At 35.3% G+C, this 25838-nt stretch overlaps 1 protein-coding gene across 2 annotated transcripts in view; it reads left to right on the top strand.

Annotated features, from left to right (window-relative positions):
- Nucleotides 1-25838, top strand: part of LOC140158492 (bone morphogenetic protein 1 homolog) — a 108777-nt gene that overhangs the window by 60186 nt on the left and 22753 nt on the right. For both annotated transcript variants that reach the window (XM_072181590.1, XM_072181591.1), the window contains exons 5-12: nucleotides 4584-4768; nucleotides 9552-9785; nucleotides 12830-13048; nucleotides 15292-15408; nucleotides 17010-17155; nucleotides 18174-18369; nucleotides 19441-19566; nucleotides 22370-22530. In XM_072181590.1, coding sequence (XP_072037691.1) covers nucleotides 4584-4768; nucleotides 9552-9785; nucleotides 12830-13048; nucleotides 15292-15408; nucleotides 17010-17155; nucleotides 18174-18369; nucleotides 19441-19566; nucleotides 22370-22530 — 1384 coding nt within the window. The remainder of the gene's footprint in view (nucleotides 1-4583; nucleotides 4769-9551; nucleotides 9786-12829; nucleotides 13049-15291; nucleotides 15409-17009; nucleotides 17156-18173; nucleotides 18370-19440; nucleotides 19567-22369; nucleotides 22531-25838) is intronic.

Genomic DNA, 25838 nt, shown 5'->3' with positions numbered 1-25838 from the left:
TTGTGGAAAATCCTTTAGACACAGATCTGCAATTTGAACAGAAATGAATCAGAATGTCTGAGAACAAGAACATTTTGAAACTAATTTCATATTTTTGGGCTATCAAGCAGGATTCTTTAAAATGTGCCTGGGATTTTTATGTGTGTAAAAAAACTCAAAAAAACTAGAGGATGTATGGGTTAATCATATCTACTAAAACAAGCAACATAACCAGGCCTTTCTCAGGAAATTTTGAAAATTAAAAAAAAAGTCTTTAAAAAATTCCAATTTGCGCACATAGTGAGCAAAATTAGGGTTTTTATGCTTTTTTGTCAAAAAGAGGTCCAAATCATTGGAAGAAGGTCCACTTTTCACAAAATTGCCCCCCCCTGGAAAAAAGTTCCACATTTTCAAAATCTGCACCCCTTGAACATAACTTGACTGTGTTTGGATGTGGGTATGGCTAAGATTGTCATTGATGATTGCATAAGTAGTATAGTTTGGCTGTTGGAGCATGGAAGTAGAAGGATCTGCAAGTGACCTAGTTCAAGTCAATGGAAGCTTTCTATAAATCTATTTATGTGTGAGTAATTTGTTCAATTGTCCAGCAGCAACCTCTGTCTAATCTTGGATTCCTATCTCAAGGCTAATCCTCTCTTTCCTCCATGTATCAGGATTAGCGCAAGAAAGCCCCATTTTCAATAGCTGCCGTGTGTCGTGTTATTAAGATGTGTACAATATAGAATGCAGAAATTGACCAATTTCTATAGGGCAGCTATTGCAGGTACGGCTTTCGTGCACTTACAACTCAAACTACAGGATTGTATGGGAATGCATGCCTTCCTATTATGGCTGCTTCACTTGATTACAGGTTATAGAAGGAACCTTCTATAATCTGTGACTTGATCTTCTTGGCTACAGTGTACAAGTACACATCTCAGTACTTGCAGTTCCCTTTAAAAAGCAAATATCAGAGTTTTCTGTCCAAAAATATATTGCTAATAGTTTGATCAGCTCATAATCAATAGGCCTGATATCAATACATTTTATTTCGAGAATTGTCTTGTGATGATTTGCCAGAAGTATTAAGAATTATTAATTCAAGTCCAATACTTTGTCTCTACTTTATTTAACATGCACAATATTGACCAGGCGGATCAACTATTAGCACCTGCACACATTCTTGCTTTATTGTACCTTGATTTTGATGTAACATATCTGAAAAATAACTGATACAAAGTCATTTTTACTTTTTAAATTCAATTTACGTCACATTGTCTTCTTTAACATTTGAAAATAAACACAATTTTAAGTGTATTATTTGTTTTCCCTGTAAAAAATTACACTAGCGCGCAATCATGTAATGTCCAAATATGACGGCCACCATCCTCGAAAATTGTTCGAACGTGTAACACGTCACACAAAGCAGTCATTTGTAAAGTGTACTTTTACTGATGAGTTTTAGATACATCATGAGACACAGTAATTATACTTTTTCAATAACCTGCATTTGTGCCGTGTATTTAAACAAACTTGGAACTTGTGATTGGATTAAACACGTCGCATAGATTCATGAGGTTATGAGTAAGAATTGGCTTGTTGTATAGTTTTTGCAAATTTGATATAAATATACTGTACAGCTTGTATCAAACCAAGATCATATATGATGTTTTTAGAGAAAGTAAGATGGCCCTATGTTGTATCAACATCTGGAATTTTAGATCTATAATGCAATGTCAGTGATCGCAGGGTCAAAAAGTGAAAAGGGGGAAGGTTGAGTTTACAGTGCATAGTGAAGACTGACTAGATAGTTACTTGGCATATAAAGTTGATAAAAATATGATAGAGGCCTCTGGCTTGTGATTTATATAAAGTCTTGGAATCTTGAATACTGTCACATGTGCTGTAATATTTTGCACTGATTGTAAAGGTCTTTGTTATTATTTTGAAACCATATTACCAGCAACAGTTATAGCCAGTAGAACTTCCAAATTCTTACATTTTATGTTCCTGAAAACCATTTTAGCAACATCAAAGTTATATTAGGGATAACCATAAAAATTTCATGTTGCCCCTATTGCTACAAAAGATTGTTTTCTGGATAGAACTCATCAATAGAAGTATTTTGGTGGTTAAATGGTCAAAATCGGTCAAAAACTTTTCAATTATGAATTTTCAAAGTTTCCCATTCTGACCGGTCATTGGAACGAAATAAAATGACAAGGTCCAAAAATATCAATTGGGAGCATAATTGGCATAAGTATATATTTACCTTTATATATTTCTTTATTTTAACATATATGCAAACATGAAACAAGCATATTGTGAAAGTATCAAAGGGTTTCTTATGAAATGGCACTTTACTAGTCAATGGCATAAATTATTTTTTTCAAACCGAGGCATTGAAATCATGCATTTAGCGAACATTTGCCAAAAAATCATCCAAGATGGCCGATATGGCACAAAATCAAAATTGCACTAAGTCCAGGTAAACTTTTTTTTTTCACAACCAAAAATGTCGATGTTATTGGGTTTAATATGACCAATTAGTAGGTGTATGCAAATTAAATATTAAGTGTCATTGAAGGTCATTGACTCACTTCACCCATCATGCTCATGTGTGACTTCTAACAAAAGGTGCTGGTTTCCCGTAGTATTCCCCATTCAAAACAATTCAATACATGACCTTGGAGTTACCTGCATGACTTTCATGGCTATTTTGAAACAGTTATGGTTGCACATTCAGGTCCCGGATTCAGGTACTTCTTTTGAAAGTTCTAAACAAGGTATAGCTAGCAGCAAGTTGTAGATGGTATGGGCCTAAATATAAGAAAACGTTTAGGGTTGAAATCAGGTGAAAAATACATCAAATGAGCACGAAACTTCAGATTTATGTTCAGAAAGGTGTCTTCTTAGCATGATTCGAAAGGAGTATGGAAATTCCAAAGGGAAGCTGGTGATTTAATTTGTAACTCGAGATCTACTTGTTCAATATTTTAACCTTTTTACAGAGGGTATGATAGAGGTATTACTGGCAACTCTACCAAATTTCAGCTCAGTAGGCCACATTTTCACCTGAAATTATTGACATGAATATTTTGTGCCATTCTTGAGCAGTGCTGAACTCAGCCACTGGCAATTAAGCGCACTGTGGCGATGGACCAATTTTGACTCGCACTTACAGGAAAATGAAATAAGTTATGTTGCTGCAATTTGCAAGATAGTTACAAAATATAATTGGCATTAACTTCCTAATTTTTACAAATAAATATTGAAAAATAAAAGAATGAAATCAATTTAGAAATGTCTGTGCAAGCAGTGCACAGTTGAGCTCCCTGCATGTCTATGGGAGTGTTCTAATCAAGTTGATGGTTCATTGGTCATCCCTAGTTATATCAATCGTTTCTGAGGATTTGCAAGTCCAATTTAAATAAAATTTTCACCAAATTGTCACCTTATAATGGACAAGAATATAAAAATATACATGATTGTGTTTGACAATGACTCATTCTGGTCCATGGCATTACATATCTGCAATATATTGGAGTCTTTCCAGCACAGATGAGAGTCCTGTGTTGTATTCAATACCATAAGGTCCGGGTATTTCCTGCAGCTTCTTCAGTCCAATAGTTCAAGTAATTACTACCCTAGTTTGATATTAGTTTGCTCCTATTATTCAAGTTTCAGATAAAACTTTAAAAATTGAACAGTATGTGGTGAAATTAGCTTCTATTGGGGTCATGTAGAACACAATACTTTTTGCCTCAGCAGTAAGCAATAGGTGTACGTACTTCTTTGTAACATGGTAGCCTATAACAGTAATGATAATCTAACAAATTCTGCATCAGTGTGTTCACTGTAAGTCATTCAAGCTTTGTTTGGCCGATGTTACTATTTCATGACAATCAAATTAACCTAATCAATCATTAAAAGCATTGTTTACTAATTGTTTTCTTTATTTTTTCCCAATTCCTCAATATGCTAGACCAAGTTTGATATAAAATTAGATCGATTGAGCCCATATTTATTGGTTGAGCTATGAGTTTTACAATATTGAATGAGACGTATTCTCATCCAATATTTTAAAACTCATAGCAAGACCAATAAATATTGGGTGTAAAGCATCCAATTTTATCATTATTATGTGTTGGATTCAATATTTTCACACACTTGGATTCATCAAAACATAATAATGGGCCATAGAGCCTTATTAGGAATTACACATGTGATGACATTTAACATTGAATTTATCGGGCATCACAAATGGTAATGTAGTAATTGGCATTATTTGATTGGATTAATTATTACTATTGTATAAAGATGTTCTATTTTAACTTGAACATAATAGGAATTAACTCTGGGACATGTCAGCTTATTATTGAACATATGCTTGATGAGATATTCTTTAAATAAGAGGTAGCACACCTGTTCCTCAAGAAATTCCAAATGTGTATTGTAAATATGGAAACTTGAAAAGGCATTTCATTGTAAGCAAATAGTTTGAAGTTGTAATCCATTGTTCCTGTATGATATTAACTTGCTACACATTCTTACTGTTTGCTATCACTAACAGAAGATTTTTTACTATTTTGTTTACATCACAGATGCTGTTCATTCGTTGGTATGAAGAATGATGGTCCTGGTCCTCAAGCCATATCGATAGGCAAGAATTGTGATAAATTTGGTGTTGTAGTCCATGAACTAGGCCATGTCGTAGGTTTCTGGCATGAACACACCAGACCTGACAGGGATGATCATGTCACAATAGTCCGACAAAATATCATGCCAGGTAAGAATGCTGTTATCGCTATAGGCACACGCATGGGTAGCCTATCAGTTCATTAACTGTCTATGAATGTAATGGTTGAAATATAATCAAGAAGTGAAATAAGGATTGTTCCATTCCTACCTGCTTGTGTAATGTAACAACATATCTTTCACTGAGTGATTTTATTTGAACCAGTCCATTGCAAAAATTTAAGACAGTTATATAAATTTGTTTTATATCACTCATACATAAATTCATTGAAGAATATTTTAGATTTTACAGCACAACTCAATGCCTGTTTCATATTGCTCAGCATAAGCATCCTAGGGATGGTATACAATTATTAACTGTCTATGAGTGTGATGGTCGAAATATAATCACGAGGTGAAAGATGGATTGTTCCATTCCACGGGCCAGAACGGTTAGTGGAATGGAACAATACATCTTTCACTGAGTGATTATATTTCGACCATTACACGAATTTAAGACAGTTAATATTTGTTTTATATCACTCATGCATAAATTCTATTTCTAAAATACTATTTAAGGTAGGAAATACATTTTTTCATCAACATAACACCATGTTTTGCCATGATATACTTCACATACCTCATAACTAAATCGGTGAGTCCAAGAGTCAGCGCACGGCTTGGCGCAGGCGCACTACGGCAGAGCACTATGATGGTAAAAATTATCACACAAGGCTGATGGTAAAAATGATAAATGGTAATCAACCAATGAACTGTCTAGAACTTTATGTATGAGTGATATAATACAAAATATCAAATGGTAATCAACCAATCAACTGTCTAGAATGTATTTATGAGTGATGTAATACACCTTGTCAATACAAGACATCTCTGATGGGAAAGAGTTGTTGATAATGCGGTACATATGAAATATAAATTGCCTACAATTATTGTAAACCGAAAAAGAAAAAAGCCACGCGTACATGAAGTGTTGGTAAAATGTTGGGGAAACATTGAAGTTTGAAATTGCATGTCCATATTGGAAATAATGATCAAGATTAGCCCCTTTAGACAAAGTTGTAAAGGGCAAGGGCAAGTTAAAACCTCATCAAGTATTTACCACCTAAATTTTAGTTATGAGGGTAATTATGATCTTCAATAAATGTCAACTTTTACATCAGGACACAACAAGTGTGTTTCCAGTGAAACAAACCGTCATCGGCAAAATATTTCCTCCTGGCTTCTGGTTTTTACCACTTAATTATGCTTCCTTCCTTTAGATTACACCTACACAATTTATCTTGTCGTTGAGTTACTTTCATGATGACAAGAATGCTGTATGTGCAATTGCTGCCATACATCTTTTAAAAATATTTTTAGTCTGATGTTAGCTAGATCATTAAGTTAAGCAACCAATTTATCCAAATTTTTGAGAAAAAAAATGGAGTAAATGTATTGAACAAAAATGAAGAAGAACAAAAACAAAACATAATTGTAAATTATAAGAGCTGCTGATAGACAACACAATGAAGTAGTTTGCTTCAAAATAAGTTGGGCCCATATGCATGCAACGCATTCAAACTCTATGCATAAAACCTAAACAAGCAAAATTTTAGGTTTTGTCAACAAAAATATTTTTTATTGATTATAATTCATTTGATTAAGTATATTTTGTTGTAAATATGATTAAGATGTGATGCAAGATAGCCAAGATATACATATAATGTTTTGCTTTTGAGATGCCATCATTAAAACGATTTTAGTATCGGATAAAAAATATGCAGCTAAATAAAAGCAATTTTGGTGATATCGTCCTCCTGTAATATCTACAATTAACATTCAGTTCGGTAAAATCATAACACAGTGAAACCTCATTTCATTTTCATTCTAGAATACTGCCAATACATTTGACTCATTGTAGCTACTGCACTTACTTACACTTGTTACATGATCATCAATTTGCTTGTAGCAGAATAAATGTCATAGATTATCGACAACTACAACAGGGAAATAATTCAATTGAAACTGTATGCAACTTGAAGTAAACTGCAGTGTGGGGGTGGAACCAGGGGAAGCGGGGGATTGTGGCAGGGGACATACATTTCACTTGACATTTCATGCATGGTTGACTTTGTGGCCTAAAGCAGTATACAGACTTTTTATTGTACGTACAATATTGTATGTACAATATGTGCGTTATTTAATCTATTGCCATTCTATTTCCAGTACTGTTTAAGTTCTAACGAATGTTTGATGACGTAAAATCGATAATATATTTCTGCTAGATATTGTATGTAACATATTATCGATTTTTCGTCATCAAACATTCGTTAGAACTTAAACATTACTGGAAATAGAATGGCAATAGATTCAATAACGTACATACAGTACATACAATATTGTACGTACAATACTCGGAGTCTGAAGCGCGCTTTAGGGAGAATTTGTTCTCTCCTTGTTATATCCTGGAAATATTTTAATATTAATTCAGTAAAGGGTGTTGTCCAATTGGCATCATTTAATTTGGAGGAAAAGTGCAGGAATTCACTAACCCTGGCCCCAAATCATATCCCCTATATCCTAATCTCAGGGGTGTAACCAGAGGGGGCAGGATAGACTACCCCTGCAGAAAAATATTTTCAGGTGAGATCAGGATGGACAAATTACAAATTTTGGTTAATCCGCCCTGTTTAGATGCTCTTTTACTCTAACTGAAAGGAAATTCTTAATGACCAGGCTTAGGGGCCCATGCAATGCTGAGACTAGTTACATGCATCCCCCACTAGGTACATACCTATTCCTAACCCTTATCCTAACCATATCAAGGGTTTTACAGACTTGACATTTAATATGGAATACTTTTTCGCAAAATTCCAAGACTGGTCTGGTAGAGGTCTGCATAAACGGCACGGGCTAAATATTAATTGGGGTGTGTCGGGAGTTGGTTTTAAATAATTGTTTGACAGAAAATGTGCTTTCCATTGGTTTACATTATGGCGCTCATAATGTAGAGAATTAGCCTAAAATGGCGGATATAAAGAGACTGAATGTGATCTTTGTTGGGGTAAAATTTCGGAATTTGAGCAACATTATTCTGATATTATCAAATTTATTGAGTCTTGAGGCGATTTTACTGAACCTAAATACCAATAAGTGTTCGTCAGTAACTGAAATGCATCTGTCATTTACCAGTTTTGAAAGTGGGAGGAGCCTTACAAAATATGGCTCTTAAAAGTGGTACGCACTCACAAAGTTTGAATGGTCCCCTGGGGCCAGATGTTATAAACGTATTGTACACAAAGAAACAGTGTGGGTTCATTGGACCACCCGGAATCCGCACAGTTGTTTTTTACCTAAATTTATAACATTTGACCCCAGGGGACCATTCAAACTTTCTGAGTATGTACAGCTTTTAAGAGCCCTATTTTTTAAGCTCCTCCCCTGTTCAAAAACTTGGTACGCTGTAAGTGTATTTCAGTTGTGTTGAAAGCCAGTTGCTGACAAAGTTTAAGAAAATACCACCTCAAACTCCTATAAATTTGATAATAACAGAACCATGTTACATAAAGTCCGAAATTGTGTCCCCCACAAAGCTAAAATTCAGACTCCCTAAATCCGCCATTTTAGGCAAATTCGCTACATTATGAGCACAGTAATGATAACATATGGAAAGCACACTTTCTATCAAACAATTATTTTACACAATCTCCCGACACACCCCAATTAATATTTAGCCCGTGCGGTCTATGCAGACTCCGTCCAGACCAGTCTTGGAATTTTGCGAAAAATATTCCATATTAAATGTCAAGTCTGTAGCATAGACAGGAAAAAAAAGAATTGTCTAGTAAATGGAACCATGATCAGATAGTGGTAACCCCAGTGGATAAACCGTTTTGGGAGGGACAAAACGTGCCCTACAGTACCATCTCTAATGTTCTACTTAAGCGTTAATTGGAGCATTTTGTTTATTTGGCAATCTGACAATGGAATAACGGAACTTGGCTCTGCCTAGTGTATATGTGACATCAGAAGCATGGTGTCATACCTAGTTTTGCTATCAAATCGGCATCAAATTACTATAGTAGGTAGCACACAATTGCACAACGCTAATTTTTTACTATTTATTAATTTGTCTCATTTGTCTTGCATCAGATGCACAATGTCATACCTAATTGAACAATGAACTTTGTATGACTACAATAGGTAGTACACCATTGCACCATTCTAATTGTTTTCTATCTATTAATATGTCTCATATATCAGACCGATGGGTCATACCTCATTTCATGTCCAAATCTATATTAACCCCCAGGCACTACCTGCCGATCTAACATTGCCTCTGATTGGTCAATTACATGATATCTTCACTTTAATCACCAATCAGAATGGAGCTTTGCAAATAATTCACCCCAATTTTTTGTGTGGTGAAATTATTCTAACAATGTTGCTGATTGGTCCAATTGATAATGAAAACTTCTTTTTGGCCAATCGGCAGGTAGTTCTCATGGGGTTAAGTTACTATTACTGAAAAGTATAAAACTATTTTTGTTGCATACTTTTTTGTGATTTGAACTGTTTTGAGCAGTTTTGCAGTTTTTTATATTCAAACAGTTACACATTTAAAAGCCTATATGGTAACAAATATTTTCACATTCTTTTATTTTCGTGGTTGTAAACTTAACCATGAAAAGTGTGAAAAGTAAAAATTATGCAAAAATCTGGCTACACAGTAGTTAGTACACCATTGTACCATCCTATTTAATAGCATGATTAATTCAGTAATGTGTATCATTTATCTTCATTGATTTCTCTTATCTTACCATTTCCTTGTACAGGTCAAGAATACAACTTTCGCAAATTAGAACCAGAGGAAGTGAACTCTTTGAATGAACCATACGACTTTGCTAGTATTATGCACTATGCAAGGAATACATTTTCAAGAGGAATATGGCTTGATACGGTGGTGCCACAGAAAGAAAACGAGTCCGGTGTAAGGCCGGAAATTGGACAGAGGAAAAGATTGAGTGAAGGAGATATAATACAAGCAAATAAATTATATCAATGTCCCTGTAAGTAAACTTCAACTGAATGACAGTCAAGCATAGAATTTGATTGGAGAATATGGATTCTATTATATACTCACTAGGAACTCAAACATGCTCATGCATCTGTCAATACACAATTCTCTAACCAAAATGTGTTTGTACAATCAAAGAATTACCTTTCAAAATTGGAGACAAAAATCCGCAGGGTGGTACTCAAGTTAGGTTTTGGTAGGGGTGTGCCGCAGAGTATTTAAAAGTGGACCCATCAATATACCAATTTTTCAAGAAATTTGGATCCATCGATATACCAAATGTCAAATTTTTCGGCCAGATTTTACTCAGATTGTCTTAGTTTTTACAAATTTTGCCAAAAATTTTGGTAAATTTTCAAAAAATGTTGGCAAAATTAAGAAACTTTTGAAAAAAGGACCCATCCATGTACCAAAATTGGCCTTGAAAAAAGGAGTCATTGATATACCAAAAGGAGTCATTGATATACCAAAAGACCTAAATGCTACTCATGTTTGAGGCACGCCCTCTTATGTTCATTTGTACTGAGTACCCCCAGGCAAAAATCATACTCTGCAACTTGAGGTCAAATTTTGAACTTTGACTGTAACATGAGGCTTATTGAACTATGCCATTGAAGTGAGGCCATTTGGGTTTGTAATGACTGCTATGGGAAATCTGACATGTTGGAATATTGGACAGAGGAAAAGATTGAGTCAAGTAGATATAAACAAGCAAATAAATCACAGACAAGCCTAGAAATAGAATTAAGGAAATAGCCTCCATATAGCCCCATTATGCTACATGGTAATCTGCAATATTGGATTGTCACATATTGAAGACCAAATTAAAAACCCCTAATTAATTAACCCCTTTCTTAAATGTCATACAAGATGCTAAATGTTGTTAACTTTGGAACAAAATAATGCTTAGTTATGGCTCCCTAATAACATCAATACTAAAATTAAGTACCAGCAGTCCAATTTTGACATCACCAATACTGCCATAATATCACATCTCACAAAATTGGAAAAATCCCCACACATAAGATACACCCGTCAGCATTATTACACTTTTTCCCAGTGTTTGCCATGTTTAGGTCAAGACACATAGAGTGAGTGAAAGACATATCTACCCCAAATAGCTGCCTTTTGGTATATAAACCTTTACCTTGAGATAAATTTGACACAAACATACCATAATTCTGAATATCTCCATATTATTATGAAGTGTTTACATTTCAAACTTGTGTGTACTCATTGACCCTAGCATGGATGTGTTTTTTAATGGCCTTTGAAACAAGCCATTTTGACAGTACAGGTGAGCATGGTAGGCCTACACAGGAAATGTTGATTCCTTATGCTTTAAAGAATTATAATAATTGAAAACAATGCTTTTTAGACATAGGGAATGGCTGAGTAAAAAGTATGATACATTTGTTATGGGTTCTGCAACAGGGCCGTAGCAAGGTTGAAAAATGTGGGACGGCCATCACAAATGTGGGGCAGCCAAATTACAAATATATGCCCAAATTGAAATAGAGATATCAAGAAAAACATAACAAATGTCTCAAAAAGTGGGGCGGCCATGGCATCCCCGGCCGCCCCGCTTGCTATGGCCCTGTTCTGCAATATGGTGTGGGAGCTATCCTGCACTTGGACAGTCAAGTCTGGAGAAAATAGCTCTTCATATTCTTCCTGGAACAACTCGGTAACCTTTCAGATAATGGTAAAGATCTTTAACTCATGATTTAAGGCTAAGGGGCCTACACTTGAATTCATTATTGTGATTTTCCAGAAATAAAAATAAAAAGTGGTCATTTTTGCCATGAAAAGATGAAAATCTGTATTTTTAGTGACAAAATCAAAATTCAAAACATCCATTTCGCTACTGGCGATGCAGTCAACTCGTTGCGATAGATTAGGCTAAAAATCCTTCTAGTTTGAGTGAGTGAACGATAAATAACACTCTTTTTTGGTCATATAATGAAAGTTGCAAAAATAATGAATATCGAAAAAGTTACCTCATTTGTTTTCAGAAATGATGTGACAGGGAAACTCAAGATCAAGTAGCCTAAACCTGTGACAAGCTTTTGGATTCTGCATTAATATTCCATTTTGAAATCGAACAAGAGGCAGCCAGTAAATGTTTGCATATGCATGACAACATGTGTGTTCTATTATGTGTCTGGTGTGAAAAACTAGTGTTAAATTTGATGATAGAATACAAAATTTAATCAAAGAAATGCAATCCAGATGGAATATGACATGAGATTTGTACCCTGTTGTCATGGGTAACCAGCAGTGAAAACATTGTTGATATTATGCATCTTGAATCCATTTCATTAGTTGTTCACATCTGATTCAGATTTCTTCACCTTTGCAAGGAGCAAACCAGTATCCTTAAAGCGTCACCATAGTTACAGCAAATTATTTTTTTTGTGTGTATTTAATCAACTGAAACTTTCTCAAGTGAAGTGCTTGATTTGTATAACTGTCACATATGTAGCTAATTAATTATTATAAGATTGAAAACAGTAGTCATTAATGAATGTTACATCTCTTTCTATATTCTGAAATTAAAGTAAGTATGTTAAAGCTTAGAGCTCAGCTAGGGAAGGGAGGGGTCCACTTTATTTGGAGCATTTGTGTCTACTGTTTCATGAAACTTATTGTCTTTCAGTAACCAGTGACTGATAACTTGAAAAACAAATGCTAGGTAATTCAGTGTCAGGTTAGAGGATAAGGTCACCATTATTGGTGGAAAAACATGTTTTATTTCAAATATTTTGAAAATTTATCCACATTTGACAAATTTGGGAGAGGGTAGAAGTCATTTCAGCAAGAACAGAGAGGTCGCTGGTTGGCAGACCATTGATAATAAGGTTATTTGGGCAAAGATTGTAAAATAGCAAGTCCTAAAAAAAGTGTTTTGGGTAACATGTTGTCATGAAAACATGAAAAGGGGGCTCTTGTCATTCGCATAACATTTAATTTAATATTCAATTGAATCAACATTTGGATAATATTTGAGAACATTTCTTGTTATCTTGTATTTAGCTTGTGGTAGAACTCTTCAAGAGACAACAGGGAATTTCAGTTCTCCTGGATGGCCAAAGAACTACCAGAATGAGGAGGTGTGTGTATGGAGGATATCAGTAACACCAGGAGAAACCATTGTATTGGATTTCCATAATTTTGAATTGGTTGGCAGTGAAGGATGCTGGTATGATTATCTAGAAGTCAGAGATGGTCATTGGAGATTCTCACCGCTACTTGGTAAGATTTTGTTTTTCAAAAGTCAGAAGGTGGTGGGCATGCTTCACTCTAAGTAGGGTGCAAGACCATGCGAGACCCAAATGAAACATGTCAAAGTAGCAAATAAACTACTACAGGTCCAGGAGAATATGGGAAATGGAAGCTCAGGCAAATTGACATAAATAATGTAAAGAGCGACAAAATCATAATGATGGGGATCACACCAGTGCAATCATGATTTTTGGTCAAGAAGTAGGGCCTATTCTGCCATACCACACAGAAATAGTCCTACATCTAGTGGTAATCTGTATGGTACAATCCCTGGTTTTTCTGATTATTACAATCAATGTATCAAACTTTAGCCAACAAAATGAATTACACATTTTTATTTGTATAATCCAATATTTGAAATGATCATGCAAAATACATTGATATGAGTACAAATATGCTCAGTATTGGTTCAGTGGTTCCTAAAGCAACCCAATGACAGTGATCATGGTGATGGCATGTTGCATAGAATGTTAGACTCTGTCTGTGTTTTTGCATCGGTAAAATGCTAAGCTATGCTTCTGCAGTATCAGTGACATTCAAAGTGATTTAACAAGACATGTACACCAGGGGGCTCTACGATAAATACACCACTAAACTAATATTGTGAGAAAACATGACATAGCACATAGCAAGAACCAAGAATAACATGGATTTAAGCTTCGGGCATTAAGACTTATTGGGACAAATGACTGGTAGTAGAAGTGCTGTGTTGGAGAAATGTGAGCAAATTGCAGAATGGTTAGCATACACCTAATATGGAAATTGGCAAATTCTATAGATTATATGATAACTGCAATGTTAACTACGACTGGGTGCATTTGTACTCATGTGATGAGTGTGGTTTCCAAATATGGTCATGGCTAAATTTTAATTTTACCAAAATATTTCATAGGTTTTGTATAGCGGATTTATTTAACAGCAGACATGCCTCTTTAAAGTTGATGTTCTGATTGGGGATGCCAAAGTTATTACAAATTGTACACTTGTCCCAAACTCCCTGACTTGGGAGAATAAGTTTAATAACATTGCACCATTTGTATTACTATATTACTCCTTTCTGAAGGCATATATCCAATATAAATCAGTCTACCATCATACTCACTGGATTTAATATACTCTATTAAAGGAAATACGATTAAAGTAAACTTACATTGGGTATGTTTTTCTGAAATGTATTGTTATCTCAGTATCATGTATGTAAATATATGTAGAGCCCTCTTGTGAGTTAATAGAGTTAATAGAGTTAATATTTTTTGAAACTAGTCAGTGCACACCATATCCATTCTCCAAAATCTTGCAGCTAGGGCTTATGTAATAGAGGTGCTAGATGAAGGCATCTTGGCAGTCAATGGGAATATTGCAGCTACCAGAGATTAGGGGTCAGTGAACCGTGTTTCATTGGCAGTAGGAAGGGGAAGAAAATGAATTTGAACATTTCTGACTTGTGTTTATATACCTATCTACAACATCTTATTTGCCTGAAGCTGTGGATATAATTCATGCTGCTTGTTATCAGATCCATTCACATAGGAAAAAGCTAACTACAAATTGCCTGCATCAACTTATTTTGTTCACATTCATTCCTGAAGCACATGAAGAGGAAGTTGCCTAAAGAAACAGTTGGCTCAAGAAAAAGTTGACTGAAGAAAAAGTTAACTGAAGAAACAGTTGACTGAAGAAACAGTTGACTGAAGAAAATGTTGACTGAAGAAAAAGTTGACTGAAGAAATAGTTGACTGAAGAAAAAGTCGAATGATGAAAATGTTGACTGAAAAAATGTTGACTAAAGAAAAAACTAATTGAAGAAAAATTTGATTGAGAAGCTCTCAATTATGCTGGCTTTGCATGGTGGAGAGTTCCCTAAAATAAACAGAGTTAACATAAGACCAATCTTTTTGTGGAAGATGTCTGCCTTTCATCTCTTTCATCAAAAAACCTCATTTAGAGGCATAATGATTGTAGAAGGAATTCTACAATATAACTGAAGGGTAGGTGGGTGGGGGCTAGAAGGCCTTGGAACCAACTCAGCCATGACACTTGCCTACATGAGTCCCCAACAAATTCATGTGTCTATGAAGATGGTCTCGATTTTGCCCCTCCGACACTGCCTTTGCTCCTACCCTACTCCTAAAAGTTATTAAATCTCATTTGGCTAACGTGTCACTCAAATGTCAGTAACCATGGTAACATCTTATTTGAATGTTATATTACAGGCAGGTTTTGTGGAAATACTTTACCAGAACCAATAATCTCAACAGATAGTAGGCTATGGATTGAGTTTAAAAGTTCTTCACATCCATACAGTAGGGGATTTAATTCATCATATGAAGGTATGTATCTCTAATTAATGTCTTCTAAAAATTGCACAGACTTAAATTTCTTGAGATGTTTTTTCTCAGATTGTTGTATCACAGAACTATATTGACCCATGTGAGTTACTATGGTTCAATTAGTTCTGCTGCATGGAGAAGATGCAATTCCATATAAATAAATCATTTACAACTTATTCAAAATACACATGAAAATAGATATAAATTGAAAAGGAAAACCAGATGCGGCTAGACAGGATGGTTGAGGAGGTATGGTGACTAGGCTCAAACATCCACAGGCATCATATAGCAAATACTGTCCAGATTTGGTGCACATGGGCTCCTTTTGCCTTATGGTAAATGTCACATACCAATAGAGAGCTCCCTCCACTGAAGATCACAACAAGAATTAAGGGTCCGTGCCCTTATTTGCTGGTGGGATTTATACGGGAGGAGATTTTTACTTTGTGTCTAAAATTCCAATTATGTCAAGAGAACCCATATGTGCCATTTGTCGAATCTTTACGGTATACCAACCAGTTTTGAATGCATTCGATAAAAATACATGAAGGATTCTGCTTAAAAGGTGTCAGATTGCAGAGCAATGAAAAAATGTGTCAGATTGCACAGCAAATATTAGACCAAAACGTTCTATGTTTGGGATGAAGTTCTTTTTTGTTATTAATTAGTTAGTGAGAAGGGTTACTACGCAGCCAATCCTGACAAAAACTTGCTGCTTCAATGATCTCATTCCTGATGATATATCTCAATAACCCCATGGAACAAGTATAGTACACAATTTGACCTCTGGTTGTTGAACATGAGGTTTTATACCCACAACATTTATAAGTCATTAATTAAAAGTACAAGCATATTGGAATTAAAGAACTTTGTCCTAAAGATTGTAATGTAGATCCTAGTGATACTTGCCAGTCAGCACAACAGGAGAACCCCTGACTTGCATAAAACCTACATGTCTGTCTTACTCAACAAAACTAGAATATGTGATGCGATCAAGCAAAACGAGTCGTTTATCAAGCAGAATAAAAATTTGGGTTCTTAGTTCATTAAATGTGCTATTTTAGGAGCTTTATTTTAATGAGAAGTCCATCACAATTGTGCTTATGGTTCCAAAGATATGGTCATTTAAGTGTTGCTCAGAACAATAAAACACATAGGAAGTTGAACACTATTGGCTGTATCTCAAAATCAATATTAGCTTGATCATATCACATATGAGCTAAAACCACAGAATTAGAGAAGGAGAACTGGGACTCGACCACCATCTTGATACAGGCGTGGAGCAAAAATGGGGGGTATTCGTTTTCCCTTGGAATGCATTTGGGCATTTGTTGTCATGCAAGCGCGACATAGCACGATGGATGCATTTGAGAGACACACTTGATGGGACCTGCACGTGATACCAAGACGCTTCAGATGAGATGCAGAATTGTTTTTGTTTGTCTCTGCGCACCGTTGGCAATGACCCAAAGGCCCCCAATTCTCTCCCCATAGCTGACAGCGCCATGTACGTGGCGGTATATGGAGTCCCGGTTCTCCTTCTCTAATTCTGTGGCTAAAACATATTTTTAATATAATTGTATATATTATTTTCTGACTAGCAATATGTGGTGGTGAAATCGTGAAGGAGTTTGGAATGTTGCAAAGTCCTAATTATCCTGATGATTATAGACCTAACAAGGAATGTGTCTGGCAAATTACTATGGCTAAGGGATTCAAAGTTGGTCTCAACTTCCAGTCATTTGAGGTGAGTACCTGTCTTACTATGTCTTAACCCCCTGAGCACTACCTGCTGATCTAACATTACCTCTGATTGGTCAATTACATGATATCTTCACTTTTATCACCAATCAGAATGGAGCTTTGAAAATAATTCACCCCACTTTTTTGTGTGGTGAAATTATTCTAACAATGCTGATGATTGGTCCAATTGATAATGAAAACTTCTTTTTGGCCAGTCGGCAGGTAGTTCTCATGGGATTAAGAAATGCAGATTTATATAGTGCAATATCTCAAGATTGTTGTAATTCACTAAAACATGCTGACCATTTTATGCAAAGACAATGAAGACGACTACTTAAACAATTTAGCCTAATTCTGAACATGCATTTAAAGAGGTCCAGCACCTCAATCAACCATATGCCTTCACAAATTTTTCAAAGATTAATTTCATGCAACAATCAACAAATTATCATGATTATTATAATTCACTTTTTTTACTAGATATAGATAATTTCAAATGGAGTATTTCACAAAAGGAGTTAGGGGGCCTTAACTTCACATCATCATGTAACTGCACATTGCCCGTGACCTTGTACGGGTACATAGCAGCTGATTTTGAGTGCTTTGGTGCCCGTCAAGCACTCAAAATCAGCTGCTATATGAAAAAGGACAAGTTTTACCGTACTCAGGCATGGAAAACATGTGGAATCTGGAAAGCTCTGTGGAAATTTCATGATTTTGAGGGAAATTTTGCTTTAGTTGATATAGGAAATTTTGGGAAATTATGGAAAATGTGGCTTATATTGTTGGGAAATAAACGTTTTCCAGTCCTGGCCACCCAGTTGCAATTAATGGACTACCCACCTCCCAGAATTTTATTTTCATTAATATGTACAGGTTCAATTTTAGTAGTGAAGCCTGTTAAGATTGGAGGGGGGCTTTCTTTGGACACCAATAATAACCCATTTCTGAGTAGTTTATTTTGCCACAAACAAAGGTGCATGCAATTTGACCAAAGGTCTGTATTTGATCTAATTCACTAGATTGAGAGACACGACAGCTGTATTTATGATTATGTAGAGGTACGAGATGGACACGGGGAAGAGTCACCTCTGATTGGTCGATACTGTGGTTACATCATACCAGAAGATGTGGAGTCAACTGGCAATAAACTCATGGTGAAATTTGTATCAGATACATCAGTTAATAAAGGTGGCTTCTCTGCTGCATTTTTCAAAGGTACGTGAGATACATCCACATTTCTTGTACATGTAATATATAACAAATATGATAAGCCCAGGATGTAAGAAGTATTTACAAGCATAAAAATCAGAAAATGTTTATTGATGCTGCTAAGGAGTTTGGCTCATATTCCATGGAAAAATAGATGGTTCCTGATCTAAGGCTCAGACTTTTGCACAATCGTCATATCCACCAAAAATTTTGTTGTATATTGCGTGGATTTTCTTTTCATTTCTTAATGCCCATTGCATCTTATATTTTTTTAATCGGAGTTTAAAATCAGCCGAAAATTGCACGAAAAACGTCTCACTTGTGGGTTCAAATTCAATATCATAGTTGAATTGTTACTTTAAAGAATAAAGTAAATCATTTGTTGGTCATGAAAATGTACTTACAGATGCAATTTTGTTCCATATTTACTGATTAATCATTTTAACATGCGTTTTGACATGGGTGCAGCCATTTTGAATTGCGACTTGGAAGTTGAATTGAAAGTAAGTTGTACTTTGTAAATGAACCAGCAATGAGATGTAGGTCTATTTGGCTTTTTTGCCTATTTCTAAGCTTATCGTCCTTGTTTATTTTTGCATTTTTTAGAAAACACTGGTGTGTTTTTAATATTTAGTATAAATTGCACCTAAGTCCAAGCTTTATGCTAATGATGATCTAACCAGTTGTCAACAGCTCTGTATATAGAATAGCTAGGTTTCATTGGACACTTAAGCTTGATACCCAAGGGTGAAAATAAGAAATGATGAACCAGGGGCTCCTTTTTACACAAAATGGCCCCTGATACACTTCATTCAACATGGAACCAGGGGCCACTTCTAATCAACAAGGGGCCAATATTTGTTCTAGATAAGTTCATCATGCAAATGGCTTAAGAATTTAATTTTTGGATGTAGTGACCAGGGGCCAGTTTCTGAAGAAAAGTGTCCCCTGGTCAGCTTAAATTTAGATGGAACCAGGGCCATTTCAGGGTTTCTGGGGGCTAAACGGCTCCCGTCTCCCACTTATTTTCAACCTTATATTTTACCTTGCCTATCAAAATATTCTCTCCATTTTCAGAGGCTGATGAATGTGCTGACCATGCTCTAAGCGGATGTCAACAGTTGTGTGTAAATACAATAGGTAGCTATAGGTGTGAGTGTGAACCAGGATATGAACTCACATCAGATGGAAAGACATGCGAAGGTAAACTACCACCCAAAACCTCATCCTCATCACATCATACCATCTCATCCCATCATCCACATGTCAATAAACATACACCTGTGGTATTCAGACCTGCAGGGGGTACTCTGGCTTTGTTTCTTCCTGGGGTTGAGATTAATGACAATAGTGTAGCAAGGGCAGGGGTACGGGCTGAAAATAACAATGGAAGGACTGAGAATAATGAAAGGACTACAGGGAGAAATAATGGAAGGACTACAACTAGAAATAATAGAAGGGGCAGAAATAGAGGTAACAATGCACGAAGGAGGTCCAGAAATAACAATGCACAAAGGAGGCCTAGAAATAGGCCCAATGTGCAAAGAATGGCAGCTGAAAATATTGAAAGCATTTATTTTAAAGATGCTGTAGATGACAAGGTGTTAACTTTTACAGGTTTGCATGAAATCAAAGACGTAATTGGTGTCCTAAATAAAAGCCCAGCCGTCAAATTAACACATATGTCATTAATTGTATTTATTATGATTAATTTATTGGTAGTATTTGTAAATGTTGCTAACTTATCATATTCATGATTATCATTTCATTCCTTCATAGTTTTAAAATGTTTTGTTTGATCGTAGACATAGGCTTGCATGAGTATTTTTTCACTTTTAGTAATAATAATTCAGAACCATTTTTAACATGATTTTGGGGTGCTGTGATATATTCTATTGTATTGAGGCCGATATGAGGTCACAGCCCTCTCCTCAAATAGCCACCTGTCAAGCAACCTAATCTATTTTCACGTTTTGGATAGAGTGTCAATTTGGTCCAGTTTTAGTGACACATTATTGAATTTCAGTGTCGGCTTCAAATAACTTTCCAAAATCTTGTCTATAAAAATTTCTTGGTAACACATTATTCACCTGTCACTTTTTTATGAGAAAAATATGAAATCAATGAACTCTCCCTCTATATTAAAAGGACATCTACATAAGCATGTAGGTCAGAGTGATCCTGACATTTATACATTTACCTCGATGGGATTATCTTTAATCCAAACTTGATCTGCTCAGAAATCAAGGGTATATATAAATTCCTAGAAGGGTTCATAACAGGTGCTAATGTCTTTTCAATGGACCAGGATTTAATTTGCCTGTCATGCAGTGGACCAGTTGATCCAGCCATGGAAATAGTAGATACTGGCTTTGTCAAAATTGTCTCCAAAAATATGTAAAAAGTGCTTACTTTTTTTAGTTTTTTGTTAGCAAAACTTTTCACATTTTTTCCAGGAATATTTTCCAGAAATATTTTCCATAACAATTTATTTGGTTTTGTATAACAACTTCAGTGGGACAATTGAAAAACAAGCTTACATTTCTTGTTTTAGTCAAAAAGACAAATTCTTTTGAAATAGGAAATATAATGCTTTGTAAGAAGGAAAAATAAGTTTGCAGTTTGCACCATAGAATTTGATCTCCAATGTGAAAAAAAAATGGGGGTCAAGTTTTACTCGTATTTACACCTTACATAATAGAGGCAAAGTCCCAGTACTTTGTATGCTAAGAAGGCTGATCATTCGATTGACCATGTCTACGAAGTCACGGATGCGTTGTGTGCCTATGTGATAGAACATTGTGTGTCTTCATGTTAAACGAAAAGGTTGTAAAAATGTGCGTAGTAGTACCGTCTCTCTAACTTTATGGAATGATTGGCTCTTACCATGTGATGCTAGGACTTTGCCTGTAGGTGAATGGTTAAATGTAACATTTCAACACTACTGACAATGCAGACATGTTTTAGTTTTATTCATTTTAATGCTCGTTTAATATTAAATTATTAAAAACTGTACAAAAATGTGCATTAGTCTAGTCTGGAAGTCTACTTGTATGTAGAAAGTTGATGTTTGTGAAATTAAAAACATTTGAAAAAAAATGAAATTGTTATAGTGTTAATTTAATTGCATGAAGAATTGGACTTTTACAGTCTGCTTTATTTGGTTGGTATTATGTTCAGTTCTATTGTGTTCACTTTGATCAAATCATTCAAGTTTATCAATGGTATAATATCTTCTAATTTAAATCAAAATGATTTGATATGATATTTATTGTTGTATATTTGTAATTTGACCAAAACGGTATAAATAATAAATTTCCTCTATAAAATGGACCAAAATTGTCTTTGCTGCTTTCTAAGCTAGAGTTTTATAAGACAATCATATGCATACTACTGCTTGGCAATGTAATGTGCACATACTTGCATAATTGGTTGTGCTACTTGGAATGAAATACTATATTCTTGATTTGATTGGAATAATGGTATTTGAAAAATTCAATTACAAATGTTTGCATGCACAAGAAGATAGCATCTGAAATATTTGGAGAATATGAATTATGTTTGCATCTAAATCTGTTGGAAATAGTAAAAACCAAAATTGAATTTTGCAAGATTGAACATGTTTAAAGATGAAAGTTAAAATATGGTGCAGTGCAACACTTGTTGCGGTGTTGCAAATCTATTTTAAAAATCTGAACTTGGCAAATCGCCAGACTTTTAAGTTTTAGTACAAGGTGTTTAAAGTATAATGTTGTTTGCATATTGGTACTTGTTGCATTGCATTGTCCGACAAGCATGAATCTGTTTTATCACATGAAGAGTTGCCTGTGAAGGTGTCTTATCCAGCCTGGAAGGCAGCATCACTAGCCCATCATATCCAGACTAATATCCAAGAGATATGAGGTCCCAATATTGAACCTTGAGGTACACCACATAATGTAATCCCTATTACTTGTTGCATTTCGCATTGCATGACAAGCATGAATCTCTTGTATCACCTATACAGTTGCATGTGGAGGGTTCTTAACCAGTCTGGAAGGCAATATCACCAGTCCATCATACCCAGACCAATATCCAAGAGATAAGAATTGTGTGTGGCAAATAGTAGCTCCATCAAATTATAGAATATCACTAGAATTTCATCAATTTGAGCTAGAAGGAAATGAGGTAAGTGTCTTTGTTTGTTTTACAATTCAGTGTTCAATTCAAGCACTGTTCTTCCACATGCCAAGGGCTGGATGTAGGAACAACCAGGTGTTACCCTGATGGGAACTGGCTATGAGATCTTTGTAATCCAGTGAATCTGAATACTCAATTCAATTGCAGCAATGAAGAGAACTGCTGGGGTGGCCCAGGATTTCTTTTACACAAGACTTAAACACGGTACCATATTCTCTTTATGATCTTATGGTTAGTAACATTCTCAATTACACATAAGAAATTGGTGTTGTGCATCCAAAACAATTCCAAATTATATTTGTCCAACACTATCATGATTGTTGTTATATCAGAGATGGGATATAATCATGCTTGAGAATGTAACATTCGCCATAGAAGTGATGATGTAACAGGATTAACTACCAGATCAATTGGTTCAAACAATTTTTGAATATACCACACTGCACTAGTATGTTAACACAGTACGTCTACATTGAACCATAGGTGTCAAAGAACAGGGATAAAGACCTGGATCGTAATTCTATAGAATATTCATATCGTGCTGACCACTTGTAAGATTAGTATCTTTGAAAAGACCAGTATTGTATTCAATCTATGATTGCAGACATACACAGGTGATGAGTACAACCTGTTTGTAGTGCAGGGCGATATATTCAAAAATTGTTTGAACCAATTGCTATGGTAGTTAATCCTGTTATATCTTCACTTCTACATCGAATAGGTATGAAGGATCATGAGACTGGTACCTCAATCTCTTGACTATGGGAATGCCACAAATTTGAGGACAATGTAATGTAAACATGCACTTTGAAATAAAACCTCTCCCCTCTGTTCTAGCAATTTGCCTATGAGAAGTTTGAGGTCCTTACATGTAGTTCAATTACCGTGCAGGATTTTTCCTTATGCTATGCTGATGAATTGTTGAAATCTTTGAAAATGATTAATTTGTGTCATTTAAGACATGTAAGACACCATATTAGATATTAGGATCTTGATTTTACTTAGATTTTGATCCAATTCAGTGGTTAAAGTGCTTTGAAGTGAAAGAGCTTAGACATTAAGAACAGTTTGTTAGTAAGGACAGGGAAGGATGCTAATTAGGTCAGTAATGGTAAAATGTTACTGAAGGCACACTGTATGATCTTGAAGGCAATCCTTAACATACAGCAGTTTGCACTTTGAATGACAGTTACGAACAACTTGCCAAAAGGATAAAACCCTTAACATGCACTTTGAATGACCATTATCAAATACATATGTGTGTTGATTCATGCAGGTGTGTTGACATTTGAATGTGATCAATTTAGTCACACAAATTTGATATAGCGTGTTTGAAACAGGTGCATAACACTTGTTATTTCCTGATACGAGGATCTCAAACATGCTCATATGTCAGGTCACAGTTCCTTAACCCTAATTTGCTTGTACATTCACAGAATGAACTTTGACGTATGTTGTGTGTTAAAACTCATACCCAACAACTTGAGGTGAACTTTTATGCTGTGATTGTTGATTGGAGGTCACTGAACTATGCCATAGAAATGAGACCATTTTGACTCATAGTACATCACTTTGTAACGTCCAGTTATGAGTGTGTGTTTGATGTACAAGCAAGTTCTTAACTCATGAAATGTTTTATAGAAGTTTTAAACAACGATCAATGAAACAAAAAAACAAAAAAGAAAGTTTGAATTTTTACCAAATTTTGGAATTGAATTTCACCTGAAATTAGAATTGAATTAAGTGCAAATATGGGTTAGATAGTTCTTCACCTATTTGAGTGTGAAAATTTAGAGGAATTTCAAAATTGTCCAATATGTGATGATATTTTATGGTGTAGTCATAATTTAAAAAGACAACCAATTTAATCAGATCTTATTTCCTGCTTTTCTAATACTTCTTTGGCACAGTCCCAAGCTTACATGTGTAGTTTCTTGTAGTTGCTTTAATGTGATCATCCTTCCCAGCCATCTTTGCAAAATCTCAGTCTTTCTAATATCTTATTCTTATGAGGCTGTTTTTCTACTCGCATTATGTGCTTATATGGAATTCATACACTAGCACACAATGGGAACAATCTTAATACAGTCCAGGGTATTAATTGGTGGCAACTGTTCTTAAAGATGATCATGAACTTCACTAATACCCAAAACTGCTGCAAGCTGATAGTGTCAGGGCAAGGCTCAAATATCACCGCATTTGAGTCATTCAGACCTTGTGGTCATTTCAGTTGTAATAGCAACTGACTCTGATTGGTTCAATACATGATATACCCCTCTTTTTAACCAAATTAGTTCTTAGATTTCAATAAAAGGCAGTAGTGCTGACTGCTGGTGGGGCTAAGTGCACAGATTCGATCCTCACTGGTTCTTATTATATACCAGATCTCCTGGCCCTGAGCTTCCCTTTCTATTTAAATATTATCCTTTCAGGGCCTACATTTTGAATTTGTGATCCCCACTATCAGGGTTTTCTTCAAGCATTTTACGGAAGGGGTATTTTCAAATTTTTTGGACCCTTTCAATTGTGAATTTTTCCTCTGAACAGGTCAAAAACATTGCCCAAGGGGTATTTTTATAATATTATTTTTGGAGACATTTGTAACAATGTGCGTGTTTTTGGAGCAGTGGCGGATCTAGAGCAGTCAGAAGGGGGAGGGCAATTTTAGAAGAAAATAATAAAATGTAAAAAAAATGCCCCCTGAGAAGTAAGAAACTTTGGCAATGGACCATTTTGGCACTTAGTGTTAATGTGTAAAATTTAGTTTAAAAAGCCGCAAATTTGTGAAATGAGCAGTCCATGGAGCATTTCGTGGATGGCAAGTTTTCCCCATTATGGTAGGCCTATACATTGTGTTTAACATAAATTGACAAATGTCGAAAGCAAAAGTGAAAGTGGCCACTTGTTTATCCACTACGCATGGGATGTCTGAGGGGATGTTCCCCCCTGATAGGGAAAATTGTGCACAATCAAAGTCCAATTGAAGCCATTTGGTGCATCCATAATGCATTTAAACAGAAAAAAGGACCGAACTCAATTTGCAAAATTTCAAACTGACACTATACAAGTCTTGAGACTTCCAATCACTAAAACTTTGTACACGTTGGACTTTGGGACTTCGGATTCGAAGGGGTCCGCAAAGTGTCTGAACGGGTAAATATGCGTGTTTTGTGCGTTAAAGTAAACCCTGCCCACTATACATACTACTTGTGTCTCCCATCATCTTACACATGTTGTCATCTTCAAAATTAATTCACTGTTATTCATTCAGAAGTCAAAAAACTGAACAATACAAA

This window comes from Amphiura filiformis, chromosome 8, assembly GCF_039555335.1.
Source record: "Amphiura filiformis chromosome 8, Afil_fr2py, whole genome shotgun sequence".
NCBI classification, from domain to species: domain Eukaryota; kingdom Metazoa; phylum Echinodermata; class Ophiuroidea; order Amphilepidida; family Amphiuridae; genus Amphiura; species Amphiura filiformis.
Note: the sequence above shows the minus strand (reverse complement) of the source record. Positions and strands in the feature narration are given on the sequence as shown.